Raw genomic sequence first — 19986 nt, 5'->3', positions numbered from 1 at the left:
TTGTTCTGGGGAGGGGTCTGGGCAGGAGGTGCTTTGTTCTGGGGAGGGGTCTGGGCAGGAGGTGCATTGTTCTGGGGAGGGGTCTGGGCAGGAGGTGTTTTGTTCTGTGGAGGGGTCTGGGCAGGAGGTGTTTTGTTCTGGGGAGGGGTCTGGGCAGGAGGTGCTTTGTTCTGGAGGGGGGTCTGGGCAGGCAGTGCATTATTCTGGATAGGAGGTGTTTTTTTCTTCTTTTTCTGGAGAGGAGATGCATTGTTCTGGAGAAGGGTCTGGGCAGGCGGTGCTTTGTTCTGGAGAAGGGTCTGGGCAGGCGGTGCTTTGTTCTGGAGAAGGGTCTGGGCAGGCGGTGCTTTGTTCTGGAGAAGGGTCTGGGCAGGCGGTGCTTTGTTCTGGAGAAGGGTCTGGGCAGGCGGTGCTTTGTTCTGGAGAAGGGTCTGGGCAGGCGGTGCTTTGTTCTGGAGAAGGGTCTGGGCAGGCGGTGCTTTGTTCTGGAGAAGGGTCTGGGCAGGCGGTGCTTTGTTCTGGAGAAGGGTCTGGGCAGGCGGTGCTTTGTTCTGGAGAAGGGTCTGGGCAGGCGGTGCTTTGTTCTGGAGAAGGGTCTGGGCAGGCGGTGCTTTGTTCTGGAGAAGGGTCTGGGCAGGCGGTGCTTTGTTCTGGAGAAGGGTCTGGGCAGGCGGTGCTTTGTTCTGGAGAAGGGTCTGGGCAGGCGGTGCTTTGTTCTGGAGAAGGGTCTGGGCAGGCGGTGCTTTGTTCTGGAGAAGGGTCTGGGCAGGCGGTGCTTTGTTCTGGAGAAGGGTCTGGGCAGGCGGTGCTTTGTTCTGGAGAAGGGTCTGGGCAGGCGGTGCTTTGTTCTGGAGAAGGGTCTGGGCAGGCGGTGCTTTGTTCTGGAGAAGGGTCTGGGCAGGCGGTGCTTTGTTCTGGAGAAGGGTCTGGGCAGGCGGTGCTTTGTTCTGGAGAAGGGTCTGGGCAGGCGGTGCTTTGTTCTGGAGAAGGGTCTGGGCAGGCGGTGCTTTGTTCTGGAGAAGGGTCTGGGCAGGCGGTGCTTTGTTCTGGAGAAGGGTCTGGGCAGGCGGTGCTTTGTTCTGGAGAAGGGTCTGGGCAGGCGGTGCTTTGTTCTGGAGAAGGGTCTGGGCAGGCGGTGCTTTGTTCTGGAGAAGGGTCTGGGCAGGCGGTGCTTTGTTCTGGAGAAGGGTCTGGGCAGGCGGTGCTTTGTTCTGGAGAAGGGTCTGGGCAGGCGGTGCTTTGTTCTGGAGAAGGGTCTGGGCAGGCGGTGCTTTGTTCTGGAGAAGGGTCTGGGCAGGCGGTGCTTTGTTCTGGAGGGAGGTCTGGGCAGGCAAGGCGTTGCGCTGGAGCCAGGTCTAGTAACGTGGAGCAATAATTTGGAGCAGGGTCTAAGTAGACAGATTTGTTCTGGAGAGTGGTTTAGGCAGGCAGAGCATTGTTGTGGAGCTGGGTCTGGGCAGCCGGAGGTGGTGGCGCATTGTTTTGGAATTAAATCAGATGTGACGCTGCTCTCCTATAGACGTGTATGGGGCGCCCAGGACTGTGAGAGCAGATAGAATCGTGTCTCTGACCACCCTCTGCTATGCTGCCATCATTTATGTATTAGCTTTCCCCATTCCTCTGCAGCCATTTTCTGCCCCAGATACCAGCACCGCGCTGGCCACACCTCCTCTGTGTTCTTTCCCGTTAGACAAATAGCGGGAATTCCATGAAATGGGACAGTGACGGAGCTGCTGGGTACTTCCTTCTTTGCAGCATTGTGTGACCCAGATATCATTAAAGGGTGCAGAACACGCACCGTACACCCCCATTGTATACCCATATCGTGTGTATTGTACTCCTCTCCTGCTGTAATCCACATTCCCCACAGGGAGGCGCTCTGCATGCAGTGTTAGGCTGTCATAGGTCTCGGGGGGGGGGAGCTTCCTGCAGTCAGGTTCATTCTCTTTGGATAATTGTTCACAAAGAATGGTGTGCGCCCCTTTTTTGCGTCAAAGAAAAATCAGCCCATTAGGCTCCTCCCATTCAAACAAAAGTCCATACTGAGGTGTGTACAGTTTTAATTCATGCTGATATGGTGCAAGAAGATCACATTGTCTGGAGATTCTCTTTGGATAGAATTGATAGGCACGGTTGCGGAGTACTGTGTCTCCTCGTTGCGGTGTGCTCTGTGTCCCGGGGGTTGTGGTGCATTCGGTGTGCTCTGTGTCCCTGGGGAGTTGCCGTGTGCTCTGTGTCCCTGGGGGGTTGCCGTGTGCTCTGTGTCCCTGGGGGGTCGCCGTGTGCTCTGTGTCCCTGGGGGGTCGCCGTGTGCTCTGTGTCTCGGGGGGGTCGCCGTGTGCTCTGTGTCCCATCCATGAAGTTTTACCTTGGGTCACATGAGCAGAGACATACTGTTTGAGTTGTAACGTGTCCATCTTGCAGGTGGGAAGACCCTCGTCCAGTAAGCACAGCGTGCTGCCCAGTGGCTCCCTACAGTTTCGGTCGCTCAGTAAGGAAGATCACGGAGAATGGGAATGTGTTGCCAGCAATGTTGTGACGAGTATCACTGCCAGTGCGCACCTCACTGTTATTGGTAAGTCCGGATAAACTGGTAGTGTGCGCAGTGATTTGTGTGAGAGGTCTGATAACGATTATACAGCTGACAGGTTCTCTTCATAGCACATGGCCTCACTTCAACAAATGGTTGCGGGGATCAGAATCACTATAGAGATCAAATTGTACAAGAGAGGGGAGGTGTCCTGTGTGACTGGACATAGGTGAGGCGTCCTGTGTGACCGGACGTAGGTGAGGTGTCCTGTGTGACCGGACATAGGTGAGGTGTCCTGTGTGACCAGACATAGGTGAGGTGTCCTGTGTGACCGGACGTAGGTGAGGTGTCCTGTGTGACCGGACGTAGGGGAGGTGTCCTGTGTGACCGGACGTAGGGGAGGTGTCCTGTGTGACCGGACGTAGGTGAGGTGTCCTGTGTGACCGGACGTAGGGGAGGTGTCCTGTGTGACTGGACATAGGTGAGGTGTCCTGTGTGACCGGACATAGGGGAGTTGTCCTGTGTGACCGGACATAGGGGAGGTGTCCTGTGTGACCGGACGTAGGTGAGGTGTCCTGTGTGACCGGACATAGGTGAGGCGTCCTGTGTGACCGGACATAGGTGAGGCGTCCTGTGTGACCGGACATAGGTGAGGCGTCCTGTGTGACCGGACATAGGTGAGGCGTCCTGTGTGACCGGACATGAGTGAGAGTCATCAGGTGGCACCATACGCTGGCAAAATGTTAGATTGGTAGGGCGCCTCCAAACACTGGTAAGACGTAACCAGACACAAGTGGGATATCAGATGACATCAGGCACAGATGGAGTCACACCAGACATGGGTAGGGGGGTCAGAGGTCACCATATGCAGACAAGATTTTAGATGTCTCCAGGCAGGGTTGGTGCGCCACCAGAAATGGGCGGGATGTCAGATGTTACCAAACGATAGTGGGACGTCATTGGACCCAGGAGGGATGTCCTATATCACCAGACATAAGTGGTTTGGCACATATCATCAGCAGACGCGGTTGGGATGCCACCAGAGTAGGGCGGGAAGTCAGACAGACACGGCTGAGATATGAATTGTCACCAGAGAAGAGTGAGGTGTCGCTAGGCACAGGTGGCATGCCAGATGTCACCAGACATGGGTAGGATCTCAGATGTCATAAAGATATATTCATGGACTGTCTCTAGAAGCAGATGTATGTCAGATGTCACCAAGTAGTAGCAGGATGTCAGATGTCACCAGACACGAGTGGGTTGTCACTGGACAGGGAGCATATCGGACGTCACAAGACACAGGGGGGGACATCAGATTTTTCCAAGCACAGGTGGCATGTCCGATATCCCCAGACACAGGCGAGAGGTCAGACGTCACCAGTCATGGTTGGCATGTCAGATAATAGACACGGGTGAGATATCTGATGTCACAAGACACAGGCGTGATGTCACCAGACAGGAGTGGGATATGTCAGATGTTACAAGGCATGGGTGACGTGTCAGATGCCCCTAGATATGACTGAATTATTCCCATACATGAGTGAGGGATCCGATGTCACCAGGCACCTTAGGGATACAGGATGTTAATTATCACCACACACAGGTGAGAGGTCAGATGTCACCACACACAGGTGAGAGGTCAGATGTCACCACACACAGGTGAGATGTCAGAGGTCACCACACAAAGGTCAGATGTCACCACACACAGGTGAGAGGTCACCACACGCAGGTGAGATGTCAGATCCTAACTGTGTGGTGACATCTGACATCCCATGTCTATACTGAGCTGAGCACTTCCTGCTTATGTCATACTGCTTTCCTCTCTGTGTAGGTACCAGCCCACATGCCCCTTCCAATGTGCGAGTCGTGGTGTCCATGAACACGGCCAATGTGACCTGGGAGGCTGGGTACGACGGAGGATTTGAGCAGACATTCTCAGTTTGGTATGGAGCTCTGTGAGTCATCCCAGCATGCTTTGCAGCTTCTATCTCCACACTGTCTTTATGTGTCTGCCATGCTTTGTTGGGGATGTGAGCTTCACATTCCTGCTGTGACATATAAGAGAGCCGCCTATATGTCTGTATGATATATGTGTGTTTTGTATATACACTGGCGATGTATATAGTACGCCGCACACATATAAAGGATGCTACTTCATGTATGCAGTATGATGATCCGTGATTATTGGTCATGTGTTATAAGATGATGTATGATGACTTGCATCTGAAGTGACGCCACGCACTGGGATTGCATCTTCTCCTGCCTTGTTTTTGTTCTGCGTTTTGTACCCCGAATAGCACAACATGCCAATGATAGACGAATGTACAAGAGAGGAGCGGAGATAGGAATGTATGTGTGAAGAGACAGAACACGCCCCGATCATTCTCAATGTGTCAGTGAAGTATAACTGTTACAAATCTGGGCGATTCAGAATATGAAGAGAAGCCGAGGTCACCGGAGAGGATGTGTCCTGCAAAAGTCAAACTTGACTTCCTGCTGCCAAAACCTCCATGGTGGTCCTTGTAAAGTGAGCTTGTGGGTCAGGCTGTGGAGATCTAAATAATTAGATGTACATGTCCCTGACAAGCATTGAATTACCCCTCCAACGTTCCAAACTGTGCAGCACTGAGCAGCAATTTATGCCTTTTCATCTCCGTCTGCTTCTAGTCTCATGTGATCTCCCTGACATACTGCCGAATGTAAGTTGTGATTGTCGTAGGGACAAGTGGCTTTCTTTTATCTTTTGTGTTTTACTTGATACAGTGTCCTGACTTGTAGCTGCACTATGAGCTCCCCGGGGGGGTCACGTGACCTCAGGAAGGGTTTTGCTTAGGAGGAACGGGGGCAATTAAACCTGCTGACACAACTGGGGGTTTATTTACTAAAGGCAATCCGGCTGTTCAATTCGCAAGGGAAGTTTGCTCTTGGTTTAGTGAATGAGGGGAAGCTCTGCTGGCTTCCATCACCCAATCATGTTCAACATATGACTTGGGTATTGTTTACAAAGTGAAGTTTCGCCACATTCACTAAGCTAAGGGAATCTCCCCTTGCAAAGTGAACAGCCTGGTTTGCCTTTAGTAAATCAACCCCCTTGTCTAGAGCGAGTGGCCGGTGGCTGGCATCTACTGCTTAGAAGATATGTTGTGCTGCCATCTTGGATTCCTCCAAAACAAGTCAGCAGTAGATGCCATTGTAATATCCCCTTCGCACACCGTACCGATGTTACATAGTATTTTGGGTTGAATAAAGACATATGTCCATCGAGTCCAACCCATATAGGTCCGCGCATCATCTCAGTCTTAGGGATACTGGTACCCCCGGATATTACGGTCCCTCAGGAAATTGTCCAAACGTTTCTTGAACAAATCTACACTCTTGGCTGAGATGACGGCCGATGGCAGTGAGTTCCAGACCTTAACCGCTCTAGTCTTTGTAATGGAGTTAATCTCCAAACAGTTTGTTGCCAATGTTGCTGTCACCATTGAACATCTTGTACATGAAAATCATATCCCCCCTTAATCTCCTTACTTCCAGCCATGTTTAAGGTCAGAAGCCTTGTCTCATAGCTCTGGTCCTCCAGCACCTCCCCCTTGTCTCATAGCTCTGGTCCTCCAGCCCCTCCCCCTTGTCTCATAGCTCTGGTCCTCCAGCCCCTCCCCCTTGTCTCATAGCTCTGGTCCTCCAGCCCCTCCCCCTTGTCTCATAGCTCTGGTCCTCCAGCCCCTCCCTCTTGTCTCATAGCTCTGGTCCTCCAGCCCCTCCCCCTTGTCTCATAGCTCTGGCCCTCCATCCCCTCCCCCATGTCTCATAGCTCTGGTCCTCCATCCCCTCCCCCTTGTCTCATAGCTCTGGTCCTCCATCCCCTCCCCCTTGTCTCATAGCTCTGGTCCTCCATTCCCCTAATTAGTTTTGTTGCCCTCCGCTGGACTCTCTCCAGTTCAAGATGTACCCCAGAAAACAACCGGCGGATGGCGCCACAGCACACAATCTAGAAGATATGTTGTCCGCACCCCATTCTGCTCCGGAATGTCATCCTTTTTCGTATTCCTTTAGCATGACATGTGAATGCAACGTTCCGGAGCCTCACAGGAACCCTTCGTCAGGCAAAGTGCTGTCAGGCAAAGTGCTGTCAGGCAAAGTGCTGTCAGGCAAAGTGCTGTCAGGCAAAGTGTTGGACACTTTGCCTGACGAAGGGTTCCTGTGAGGCTCCGGAACGTTGCATTCACATGTCATGCTAAAGGAATACGAATAAAGATGACATTCCGGAGCAGAATGGGGTGCGGACAACATATCTTCTAGATTGTGTGCTGTGGCGCCATCCGCCGGTTGTTTTCTGGGGTACATTGGTACGGTGTGTGAAGGGGATATTACAATGCCATGTATTGCTGACCTGTTTTGGAGGAATCCAAGATGGCAGCACCCATAACATTGTAACAGCCCCAGACAGATTCCCGGGAAGATCAGTTTTTGAGCACTTTGTTGCTCTCCTGAGGATTCTTATGTGTAGTCATTATCATTGAGGCAGCGAGTGGGGTTTCCATGGTCTGGCCGCAGTTTTTCTTTCATGTGAAGGTTCTCACATTGACCAATAGGGATGCGGAGAAGGAACCGAGTGCAGTTTGTTACAGGAAGTTGAGTTCTGCTTTAGCATGAGCTGCCATTCTCTATTGATCTGTTGATTTTGGATTGATCTTTTCATTATAAGAAATCTCTACGTATCTGCTCCTTCATTTCCTATCGTACTCGGGTTTCAGATGCCGAGGTTTGTAAAATGCTCACTTTGGAAACTATACAGGCCGCTGGGTGCCTGGCTGTCATGGTGATCCTTTTTGGATTCCATTCCATCTGAGTTACTGAACTGAGATAATTGTGCAAAGTTCTGACGTTACACCGGGCTTAGCTTTCTGCATGCTTGTTCCTGGTCAGTGGTTCAGTAAGTACTGAGGCCAGAGACAACCAGGTAACTAGCATTTTCAGATGGATTGGCAGAATTGTCACTTGGTATAGGTGTCCATTACAGATCGAGGTGAACTCCACACAAACATGATGAATATGAATTGGCTTCCAGGGACACAACAATGAAATGCGCCGGGGGTGCCCAGCTCACTCAGTCATCATCTTCCTAAAGTCTGACCCTGTGACATGCCACCAGAGTGTTTCCTGGTCCCGGTACCACCTACCTACATATGCTGGAGCTTAAAGGAGAAGTACGGGGTCAGGGCTTTTGCCCATAGTTCTCCTTAGTGTAACGGGAGGACACAAACTAGCGTCCTCCCGTCACCCTAGGCTCAGTATATAGAGAGCTACAGCTCGCGGTATACTGAGACGCCACAGCTGAAACGGATCCCGACAATTATGTCTGGATCCGCCCAGCTGCGTGAGTGACAGCTGGCTCTGCCTATCTAGAGGCTGTACCCGCCCCCTCCCCTGCCCGTTCCGCCAGTCAGCGCTGGAGGATCAGAGCGGAGAATCCAGTACCTCCCCTTGACAGAGCCGTGACAGGATCGAGAGGTGAGCGAGCGCCGGTATGTGTTCGCTCACTTCCCGATCTACTGAGCCGACCTGTGACAGTCTCATTGTCACACGTCGGCTCAGATTATGAGGATGAGTGAAAATCATCATCACCTCATAGTTCTCCTTTTTAAGAAGGAGCATCCTATGACAAGAGGCGACATCCCTTCTCGGCAGCTCAGAACTCTTCTGAATGTATCTGCAGAGGGTTGTATTTTTTTTTTTTTTTTTAGATGTTTACAGGAACTTTTTTTATTGCAGAGAAGGCATTGATAGAGAGCAGCAACCAATAAGACAAGACCATCATGCCACCTAATGAGAAGCCATTACCAAGTGGCTCTAACCTTGACAACCCCTTCTGAGTGGAGCTTGGCAGGCGACCTCCACTATTTCACACGTTACACTCGGTCATTAACCCCTTCATGGCTGCGCTAGTTTTCCGTTTCTGTTCATAAATGACGGACACGCTTGTTACATTGTTGCTGTGCGATTCTTCCACAGCAGTAATATACTTTCATACTAAATGTACCCGCACATATTATATATTTGTTTTTTAGAGGACAGATCGGGCGATATAATTATATCAAACATGTACCTGACGCCTCACTTAGTTTGAATCAAATATAAAAAATGAGGAAAAAAAACTAGAAGAAAACACTTTTTTCACAAGTTTTGATTATTTTTTTAGAATTTTGTTTTAATAATTATAGTATAAAAATATATTTATATATAATTTTATTTTCCTAATTTGTTTACACTTTTTTTTAATACTTTGTCAGTTTATACCAAGCAGTCATTATGACTGCTTGATAAATTAACTTTTTTTTTTACATTTTTGGCTATTATTAGGGCCGCTCCAAACTTAGGAACAGCTAATAATAACCTCAGAGTCTGATCCTGACAGCGTGTCAGATTCAGATCTCACTAAAGCTCTTTGATCTTGCCTAGATGATCAGAAATTATACATTTTCAAGCAAAGAGATACATTGTATCTCTTGTATCTCCTTTGCTTGATGTATCATGTAGATTCATAAACATCGGGCCAGTCTATGGAGCTGTCAAAACAAATAGCAGGGAGGTGAGTCACTCTGCTGCCTCTCTGCTATTTTCAGCTGTCAAATACTGGAGCGGAGCGCTATTTAGCGCTCCCGTATTTGCATGTAACGGCTTCATTCTCTCATTAATGAAAGAAATAAGCTTTTACAAAAGCTTAAAGGAGAACTATGAGGGGGGGGGGAGGGGGTCCATTTCATTCACCTCATAGTTCTAGCCAACCTGTGACAATGAGACTGTCACAGGTCGGCTCAGTAGATCGGGAACACATACCGGCGTTCGCTCACCTCTCGATCCTGTCATGGCTCTCTGCGGTGACAGGGGAGGGGCTGGATTCCCCGTTCCGAACCTCCAGCGCTGACTGGCGGAACGGACGGGGGAGGGGGCGGGTACAGCTGGCTCTGCCGCTAGATAGGAGGAGCCAGCTGTCACTCACGCAGCTGGGCGGATCCAGACATAATTGTCGGGATCCGTTTCAGCTGCGGCGTCTCAGTATACCGCGAGCTGTAGCGTCCTCCCGGGTGACTCTAGTTTGTGTCCCGTGACCCTTAGAAGAACTATGGGGAAAAGCCCTGACCCCATAGTTCTCCTTTTAAGCTCCAGCATATGTAGGTAGGTGGTGCCAGGACCAGCTGTCACTCACGCTGCTGGGCGGATCCAGACAGTAATGTCGGGATCCGCTCCAGCTGCGGCGTCTCAGTATACCGCTAGCTGTAGCTCCCTATATACTGAGCCTAGGGTGACGGGAGGACGCTAGTTTGTGTCCTCCCGTTACCCTAAGGAGAACTATGGGGAAAAGCCCTGACCTCATAGTTCTCCTTTTAGCTATTTCATCAATGAATGCCTCAATACTGAGTCATTCATTAATGACTGGTAACCGCTGAGAATCAACAGTTACCGGCATTACAGAGCCTGATATAACTCGTCACGCACAGTGTACGTGGCCAGTCATATAGGCACAAAGTTCCGGGACGCACAGTGTACGTGGCCAGTCATATAGGCACAAAGTTCCGGGACGCACAGTGTACGTGGCCAGTCTTATAGGCACAAAGTTCCGGGACGTACAGTGCACGTGGCCAGTCATATAGGCACAAAGTTCCGGGACGAACAGTGTACGTGGCCAGTCATATAGGCACAAAGTTCCGGGACGCACAGTGTACGTCTCCCGTCACGAAGGGGTTAATGTTGTAGGTAGTGTACAATGAGCCAAACGTGACAGGAACCCGTCTCCCATGGCAGGTCATTGAGTGTCCATTCTATGATGGTGACAAATATCTTCATGTAGACGACTCTTCTGACTTCTCTCCACCCGTCCTTCTTACAGTCTGCTCAGGAGGTACATTGGCCATTTTTCAGGGTTCCTCGCCAATGGAGTAGAAAAAAACGTAACTTCGATGTTTACCGCAACGGAGGGACAAATATGTAATGAATGAAATTTGTTTATCTGAATGTTTCCTTTCTTCAAAGATGTCTTCCTGTGTTGGGGGATCCGGCCTAATGCAATGAGATCATTATTATTATTATTATCATTACTCTGTTTCCTGGCCTCTTGCAGGATGAAGCGCGCTCAGTTCGGGCCTCACGATTGGGTCTCCATGCCCGTAGCCAGCGGAGTCTCATTCCTGCTCATAGACTCTCTGGACTCTGAGACGGAATATCAGTTCAGCGTTCTTGCACAAAATAAATTGGGGACCAGCTCGTTTAGTGAAGTGGTCACGGTTCGGACTTTAGGTGAGGCACAGAGTGGCATTTCAGTGGCCTAAATGCTGATATGGTCGAGTCACGGGGGGGTCTATTCTAACGTTGCCATCTTCCTGACAGCCTTCCCTCTCACAACCCCGGAGCCCCTAGTGGTCTTGACCTCACCCCGCTGCCTAATAGCCAATCGGACCCAGCAAGGCGTGCTGCTTTCCTGGCTCCCCCCAGCCAATCACAGCTTTCCACTTGATCGTTACATTATGGAGTTTCGCTTGGCGGAGAGATGGGAGATTCTCGATGACTCCATAGCTGGGACTGAGACGGAGATCCTAGCGAAAGAACTTTCCCAGGTAGGTAGACGGTGTGTGGGACTTTCAGGCATAATCCTGAGCTCTGAGAGAGAATTTGTCTACACTTCTTATCAGGACTTCTTGTATTTCCTCATTCCATTATCGTCACATATTGACATTTTAACCCCTTCATGACTGAGGCCTTTTTTTTTTCATTTTTTGCACCCATGTTATATTCCACATAGGCCTGAAAATGACTGAAAACCCCCAAACAGTATATATTTTCTGAATGCCTGGACCCTATAGAATAAAATGGTGGTAGTTGCAAATTTGTATGTTGCGCAATAATAGTTCTTCAGGAGCCGACCAATCACAGCCCAGGGACCGGAAGTGATGCAAACTGCATAGCTCCAGGTCCCATAGAACGGGGAGGAGATCGATGAACGGAAGTTCGTCGCCCTCCTCCCCGCGGACACTAAGGACGCCGGGCCCGTAGGAGGGGCAACGGAGCCCGGGAAGCACGGTGGGGGGGGGGGGGGGGGCGGCCCCTTCTTCGGGACACAGAAGCGATCTGGCGACAGGTAAGTCGCCAGAATCGCTTCTGTTGTAAAGCCGACAGTCGGCTCTACAAGTCTAAACAGAGTCCCGGCGGCAATAGCCCCGTACACTGTACGTCGTCAGTCACGAAGGGGTTAAAGGGTCGGTCACTGGTTGGGGGATGCTGGAGAGTTTAATCCCCTGATTGTCTTTTGGGGACTCTTGGTGGGATCTCTGCCTTGAGTTCCCAGGTCTGTACACCTGCTGCATCCATCACTAGGGGCTCCCACAGCCCTTACTGGACTTACGGTGTAATTTCATATTTCTCGCCATTCATTAGAAGGTGACTCAGCCCAACAGACCCTTCCTGTAACCGATTCATCTCTTATAGGTGGATTTCCCACATGTGGGTCCCTACCCTGGCATTTACCACATTATGAGTCCCTACTCTGAGATTTCTGACATTATGATTCTCTACCCTATTATTTCCCCCATTATGAGTCTTACCCTAGAATTTCTCACATTATGGGTTCCTACTTGGGATGCTCATATACCAATGCTGATACTTGCCATTTTCACGAGAACTACCAGGCTGCAGCTGCGACTGGGCCCCTGGTACTCCACCACTGTCCTGAAATCGGACTTCCTGCTCTGAGATTTCCCACATTGCAGGTCCCTACTCTGAGATTTCCCACATTGCAGGTCCCTACTCTGAGATTTCTCACCTGACCGGTCCCAACCCTGAGATTCTCCACATTATGGGGTTATGACATGTCCCGTGTTGGGGGTACTCATTCAGCAGTCTCAGCGTGCTGTGTCCTCTCATGTTGCAGGAGACGTGGTACGAGTTCCGGGTTCTAGCCGTGATGCAGGATCTCATCAGCGAGCCGAGTAACATCGCCGGATTGTCCAGCACAGGTCAGAGCCTGCAGATCCTCGTCTCACAATCCGTATTGTTGGGGTTTCTGGGAGGGGGGTCTAGAGAATGCCAGTTGAGTTTCTACAAAGCCTTGATGTGCCAGGTAACCTGTGTGTGCCGGTCGCTGCCAGACTGTGCCGTGTCCGTTCTATCAGAGCGCCCTCTGCTGACTCTTCTCAGCCACAGCATATTACATCAGCTTCTGGATTAGAACATGAGAACATCCAATATTAACAATTTACATTTAGAAATATGGAACTATAAACCAAAATAATGATGAATATTTGTGTGATCAGGAAATAGTTGAGCATCAGCCAATCCCATACCAGCGACAGTAAGCGGATGTTTTTTTGGGTTATTCTGTCCTCTGGCTGTGTACAAATACCGTAGTATCTCTTTGAGAATTCCACCTTTTTTTTTGTCTTGCAGATGTCTTCCCCTCTCCAGAACTAAGTTGGTACTCTTTAATGTGATGCTGGGGGTCCAAAAGACCCCCAGTGTCACCTTTACACTGGAAATAAGCTATTGAAGTGCAGATCGCAGGCTTCAGGAGCCGACCAATCACAGCCCAGGGACCGGAAGTGATGCAAACTGCATAGCTCCAGGTCCCATAGAACGGGGAGGAGATCGATGAACGGAAGTTCGTCGACCTCCTCCCCGCAGACACCAAGGACGCCGGGCCCGTAGGAGGGGCAACGGAGCCCGGGAAGCACGGTGGGGGGGGGAGGGGGGGCGGCCCCTTCTTCGGGACACAGAAGCGATCTGGCGACAGGTAAGTCGCCAGAATCGCTTCTGTTGTAAAGCCGACAGTCGGCTCTACAAGTCTAAACAGAGTCCCGGCGGCAATAGCCCCGTACACTGTACGTCGTCAGTCACGAAGGGGTTAAAGGGTCGGTCACTGGTTGGGGGATGCTGGAGAGTTTAATCCCCTGATTGTCTTTTGGGGACTCTTGGTGGGATCTCTGCCTTGAGTTCCCAGGTCTGTACACCTGCTGCATCCATCACTAGGGGCTCCCACAGCCCTTACTGGACTTACGGTGTAATTTCATATTTCTCGCCATTCATTAGAAGGTGACTCAGCCCAACAGACCCTTCCTGTAACCGATTCATCTCTTATAGGTGGATTTCCCACATGTGGGTCCCTACCCTGGCATTTACCACATTATGAGTCCCTACTCTGAGATTTCTGACATTATGATTCTCTACCCTATTATTTCCCCCATTATGAGTCTTACCCTAGAATTTCTCACATTATGGGTTCCTACTTGGGATGCTCATATACCAATGCTGATACTTGCCATTTTCACGAGAACTACCAGGCTGCAGCTGCGACTGGGCCCCTGGTACTCCACCACTGTCCTGAAATCGGACTTCCTGCTCTGAGATTTCCCACATTGCAGGTCCCTACTCTGAGATTTCCCACATTGCAGGTCCCTACTCTGAGATTTCCCACATTGCAGGTCCCTACTCTGAGATTTCCCACATTGCAGATCCCTACTCTGAGATTTCCCACATTGCAGGTCCCTACTCTGAGATTTCTCACCTGACCGGTCCCAACCCTGAGATTCTCCACATTATGGGGTTATGACATGTCCCGTGTTGGGGGTACTCATTCAGCAGTCTCAGCGTGCTGTGTCCTCTCATGTTGCAGGAGACGTGGTACGAGTTCCGGGTTCTAGCCGTGATGCAGGATCTCATCAGCGAGCCGAGTAACATCGCCGGATTGTCCAGCACAGGTCAGAGCCTGCAGATCCTCGTCTCACAATCCGTATTGTTGGGGTTTCTGGGAGGGGGGTCTAGAGAATGCCAGTTGAGTTTCTACAAAGCCTTGATGTGCCAGGTAACCTGTGTGTGCCGGTCGCTGCCAGACTGTGCCGTGTCCGTTCTATCAGAGCGCCCTCTGCTGACTCTTCTCAGCCACAGCATATTACATCAGCTTCTGGATTAGAACATGAGAACATCCAATATTAACAATTTACATTTAGAAATATGGAACTATAAACCAAAATAATGATGAATATTTGTGTGATCAGGAAATAGTTGAGCATCAGCCAATCCCATACCAGCGACAGTAAGCGGATGTTTTTTTGGGTTATTCTGTCCTCTGGCTGTGTACAAATACCGTAGTATCTCTTTGAGAATTCCACCTTTTTTTTTGTCTTGCAGATGTCTTCCCCTCTCCAGAACTAAGTGATGAAGGTTTTGCTCGCCCCGTTCTTGCTGGAATTGTTGCCACAATCTGTTTTTTGGCCGCCGCGGTGCTGTTCAGCACCCTGGCAGCGTGTGTGGTCAACCGGCAGAGAAAACGCAAGTTGAAAAGAAAAAAAGGTGAGAGTAAAGGTCGCGGTGGATTTTCTTCACTCGGCCATCCAATGAACACAGAGCAGTAAAACATTTCATTTCTTTCCAACCGCATAACCTCGGCCATCCGATCTGCACCCAGAAGGACCTCTCGCAATCCTAGCACATGACCCGATGAAACAGAGCGATGCTGCTCCAATCCATGAGTCCTATGTGCTTCCCATGGACCCGGCCTCAGGTCACTCCATTAAAGTGTAGCTCCGGCCAAAACCTTTTTAGTTTTAGATGAAGCAGCGGGGGATAAGAACTCTGCTGTGCCCCCATCCCTCTGCCACAATACAGTGTACATGTACCTTCTTCCTCTACCAAAATACATCTCCCCTATGCCCCATCCCTCTGCCAAAATAGTGTGCCTGTACCTCCTGCCTCTATGCCCCTATTGCTCTGCCAGAATAATCTCGCCTATCCCCCCATCCCTCTGTCACCATACATCATTCCTGATCCTCTATAGAAGAACTCTCTCTTGTATCTCCATCCTCCTACCAGAATACATTTTGTGCTCAATCTCTCTGCCAGATTACAACTTTGTGTCTATATGCCTCTTGTGCCCGTATCCCTCTGCCGGTATACCTGCCTCTTGTGCCCGTATCCCTCTGCCGGTATACCTTCTTCTTGTGCCCGTATCCCTCTGCCGGTATACCTTCTTCTTGTGCCCGTATCCCTCTGCCGGTATACCTTCTTCTTGTGCCCGTATCCCTCTGCCGGTATACCTTCTTCTTGTGCCCGTATCCCTCTGCCGGTATACCTTCTTCTTGTGCCCGTATCCCTCTGCCGGTATACCTTCTTCTTGTGCCCGTATCCCTCTGCCGGTATACCTTCTTCTTGTGCCCGTATCCCTCTGCCGGTATACCTTCTTCTTGTGCCCGTATCCCTCTGCCGGTATACCTTCTTCTTGTGCCCGTATCCCTCTGCCGGTATACCTTCTTCTTGTGCCCGTATCCCTCTGCCGGTATACCTTCTTCTTGTGCCCGTATCCCTCTGCCGGTATACCTTCTTCTTGTGCCCGTATCCCTCTGCCGGTATACCTTCTTCTTGTGCCCGTATCCCTCTGCCGGTATACCTTCTTCTTGTGCCCGTATCCCTCTGCCGGTATACCTTCTTCTTGTGCCCGTATCCCTCTGCCGGTATACCTTCTTCTTGTGCCCGTATCCCTCTGCCGGTATACCTTCTTCTTGTGCCCGTATCCCTCTGCCGGTATACCTTCTTCTTGTGCCCGTATCCCTCTGCCGGTATACCTTCTTCTTGTGCCCGTATCCCTCTGCCGGTATACCTTCTTCTTGTGCCCGTATCCCTCTGCCGGTATACCTTCTTCTTGTGCCCGTATCCCTCTGCCGGTATACCTTCTTCTTGTGCCCGTATCCCTCTGCCGGTATACCTTCTTCTTGTGCCCGTATCCCTCTGCCGGTATACCTTCTTCTTGTGCCCGTATCCCTCTGCCGGTATACCTTCTTCTTGTGCCCGTATCCCTCTGCCGGTATACCTTCTTCTTGTGCCCGTATCCCTCTGCCGGTATACCTTCTTCTTGTGCCCGTATCCCTCTGCCGGTATACCTTCTTCTTGTGCCCGTATCCCTCTGCCGGTATACCTTCTTCTTGTGCCCGTATCCCTCTGCCGGTATACCTTCTTCTTGTGCCCGTATCCCTCTGCCGGTATACCTTCTTCTTGTGCCCGTATCCCTCTGCCGGTATACCTTCTTCTTGTGCCCGTATCCCTCTGCCGGTATACCTTCTTCTTGTGCCCGTATCCCTCTGCCGGTATACCTTCTTCTTGTGCCCGTATCCCTCTGCCGGTATACCTTCTTCTTGTGCCCGTATCCCTCTGCCGGTATACCTTCTTCTTGTGCCCGTATCCCTCTGCCGGTATACCTTCTTCTTGTGCCCGTATCCCTCTGCCGGTATACCTTCTTCTTGTGCCCGTATCCCTCTGCCGGTATACCTTCTTCTTGTGCCCGTATCCCTCTGCCGGTATACCTTCTTCTTGTGCCCGTATCCCTCTGCCGGTATACCTTCTTCTTGTGCCCGTATCCCTCTGCCGGTATACCTTCTTCTTGTGCCCGTATCCCTCTGCCGGTATACCTTCTTCTTGTGCCCGTATCCCTCTGCCGATATACCTGCCTCTTGTGCCCGTATCCCTCTGCCGGTATGCCAGCCTCTTGTGCCCGTATCCCTCTGCCGGTATGCCTGCCTCTTGTGCCTGTATCCCTAATCTGTCCTCTCTGTCAGGATACATCTGCTTTGCCCGGTTCCCTCTAGTAGAATACGTCTCAAGTACTCTGTTTCTGCTGTCACAGTGTTTTTAGTTCCTCTCACCATAGACACCTCTGTGCATTCTACAATCATCACACCGCTTCCATTGGTTTGATGCTATGAAGCTGACCAGTTTTGTGATTGTGCTTGTCTCCTCAGATCCACCATTGTCCATTACTCATTGCCGGAAAAGTATGGAGTCACCGTAAGTAAATATCTTATTGCTGCATGTAACACTCAACGAGTATCAAGACCGCTGTTTTCATAGTATTTTTAGATGGAACTGTGTACACAACACTTGCAGACAAGCCGTAGAGATAGAAGTGTCTATACAAGGCGTGTAGATATAGCACAACTACACACAACCCATTCAGATAAAACAATATGCAGAAAACACATTATATATATATATATATATATTGTGAGAATTCGCTCCAAACCGTAGTGCATTAAAGATTGGTGGAGCCCTGAACCCTTCCCAACACCTTTATTTTAAAGGCTGTGCACACCTGTGCCATCAGCATGCGCTGGCCACTCAAATTCTGGAGACAGGAATTTAGATAACACAGTGGCATTGCCACGCACTGCCAGTGTGTGTGTATTTTATGCTCTGATTTATATACTACTATACACAGAGTACAGGTAGACTTAGTGTCAAGGACCACAAATGGGCGGTTGCCAAGGGAGTACCGGGACGCAGGAGACCGGACAATGTGCGAGGTATTGCTGTTCATCACTTGTCCTCAGAAGTCAGATTACAGGCACTGATAATACGAATACACACAGAACAGTCTGTTTCCAGATATGAGTTATGGATCCAAAAGTGATGGTAATGGTTTCAGCTGTAGAGACCAAAGACTGATATTTTACACCTAACAGAACCAGTAGTACCATAAAATAGACCCAAATATTTATAATTTCCTCATATTTCATTATAAAACCTTTCATTTGGCACGCGTAGTATCGCCAATACAATAATTGGATGGTTTGTCCCTGTATGTTCAGCTTTAATTGGCACAGTCTAACACCCTTCTCTCTCTCTCGTCGCAGATTATCCTCTGGAAAAGTCAGTCCGGAGAGTGTTCGGACCCTCCATGCCCCTTCAGAATCATCCGAGGACCAGGGTCTGCCATCCAAGCGGCCGCTAAGTCCTGGCCGGGAGAAAGAGCTGTCCTTGTATAAGAAGACCAAACGCGCCATGACCAGCAAGAAGTACAGCGTAAGCCAGGCAGAAGCGGAGGTCACTACGCCCATTGAGCTGATCAGTCGAGGTCCAGACGGGCGTTTTGTCACAGACAGCCCAGACCAGGAGCCAGCTCTGCGCAGTCGCCGTATACAAGGTTTTCCATTTGCAGAGGAGACTGACATGTACCCAGAGTTCCGACAGTCTGATGAGGAGAATGATGAACCAACTGGATTGAAGTCCCAGCTCACCCCATTGTCATCCAGCCAAGATTCTCCTCTACAGCCTCCCGCATATAGTCCTCGGTTTCAGCATCAGCCCTCTGAGGGAAGGCAACAGGCTTCTGGTCAGTCCCGACCTGGCGGATACCATCATGGTCATATATACGGATATCTTAGCAGCAGCCCTCGTGATTCTGATCCTCCTCCACCCTTCTATATGCCAGAGGTCAGTCCTCTTAGTTCCGTCATGTCCTCGCCACCTTTACATCCTGAAGGATCTTTTCCACCCATCCCGGAAGAGAATGGCGAGAACAGCTCTACAAGTACCTTGCCTCTCACTCATACGCCTACTGGGGGTCGTTCTCCAGAGCAGTGGGGAGTACCAGAGTTCCCCTTCGGAGGATTGGATGTTCCCCCATCTCCTTCTATGTTTATCCAACACCGCTATGAACCTGCAGAGATGAGGCGTCCTTTGCCTCCACCACCACCAGATCCATTCCCACGAGGACGCCTACCTCCCAGCTCCTTGCAAGTTCCACCATATGCTGCCATCTTGCCTCTGGAACCCCACCCGGGTTGGTCAGGTCGGCTTCCTGGTCGTGGCCCTCATCCTCCTCACCCAACTTCTTGGCAGGATGCAGCTATGCAACTGGCTGCTCAGAGCCAGCTTCGGCACACTAGCCAAGGGATGGGAATCCCGGTGCTTCCATACCCAGACATCCCCGAGCCAGGGTCCTTTGGGATGGATGCTCGTTGGTTTGAGAGCCGGACACGTCCGCAAATGAGCCCCAGACAGCATCGTAGACTAGAGCCAAGTATACATCAGGTGGTGCTGCAGCCCTCTCGCCTTTCCCCACTGACGCAGAGTCCACTGAGTTCCAGGCATGGCTCCCCTGAACTAAGTGCTAGAGCCAGGCCTAGGCCTGGCCTGCTTCCCCCACCTTCAGACTGCTCTGGCATTGCTCTACAGCCTCCGGGCTTTTTACACAAATCACCTCCTTCCTCTGGATCCCCAGCAAAGAGCAGCCATGATAGTCCCAGCTACCGACTTACCCCACCTGACTCTTCCCCCCATGCGGACGGACGCCGAAGAGGAGAAGAGCGCGTACACGCAGAGACAGCGGTGCTGTGCACTGCAGGGTGAGTCCAATGCTGCTAGCGTGAGAATGAATGTAGTGTTAGGGGGTTTCCATTGGATGATTTGCAGATCACATGACAAAGGGGAATCCCAATACAAATCTGGTGTTCCTTGAGTGCACTGCTTCCTGTTTGTAATTTATGGGAGAACAACGTATGAAAGGTGGAAGCATTTGAGAGCTAACTAGGTTCCTTATATGAAACTTTGCTCTGATGAGCTGCATGCAGTGAAAAGTATTTAACCTGTTGTCACCAAATCTTAAAAAAAAAAACATATTTCTGTCAGCTGCATCCAGGACT

At 50.5% G+C, this 19986-nt stretch overlaps 1 protein-coding gene across 1 annotated transcript in view; it reads left to right on the top strand.

Annotated features, from left to right (window-relative positions):
• IGSF9B (immunoglobulin superfamily member 9B) overlaps window positions 1-19986 on the top strand; it is a 77850-nt gene that overhangs the window by 43143 nt on the left and 14721 nt on the right. The window contains 8 exon segments of the mRNA XM_018567115.1: window positions 2425-2575; window positions 4362-4473; window positions 10650-10825; window positions 10916-11142; window positions 12453-12537; window positions 14705-14866; window positions 17305-17350; window positions 18196-19689. Of these exon segments, the coding sequence (XP_018422617.1) occupies window positions 2425-2575; window positions 4362-4473; window positions 10650-10825; window positions 10916-11142; window positions 12453-12537; window positions 14705-14866; window positions 17305-17350; window positions 18196-19689 (2453 nt within the window).

The sequence above is a fragment of the Nanorana parkeri genome, unplaced genomic scaffold (assembly GCF_000935625.1).
Source record: "Nanorana parkeri isolate BGI_ZX_2015 unplaced genomic scaffold, ASM93562v1 scaffold1009, whole genome shotgun sequence".
NCBI classification, from domain to species: Eukaryota; Metazoa; Chordata; class Amphibia; order Anura; family Dicroglossidae; genus Nanorana; species Nanorana parkeri.
The sequence above is the reverse complement of the archived record's forward strand: the minus strand, read 5'-3'. Positions and strand labels throughout refer to the sequence as shown.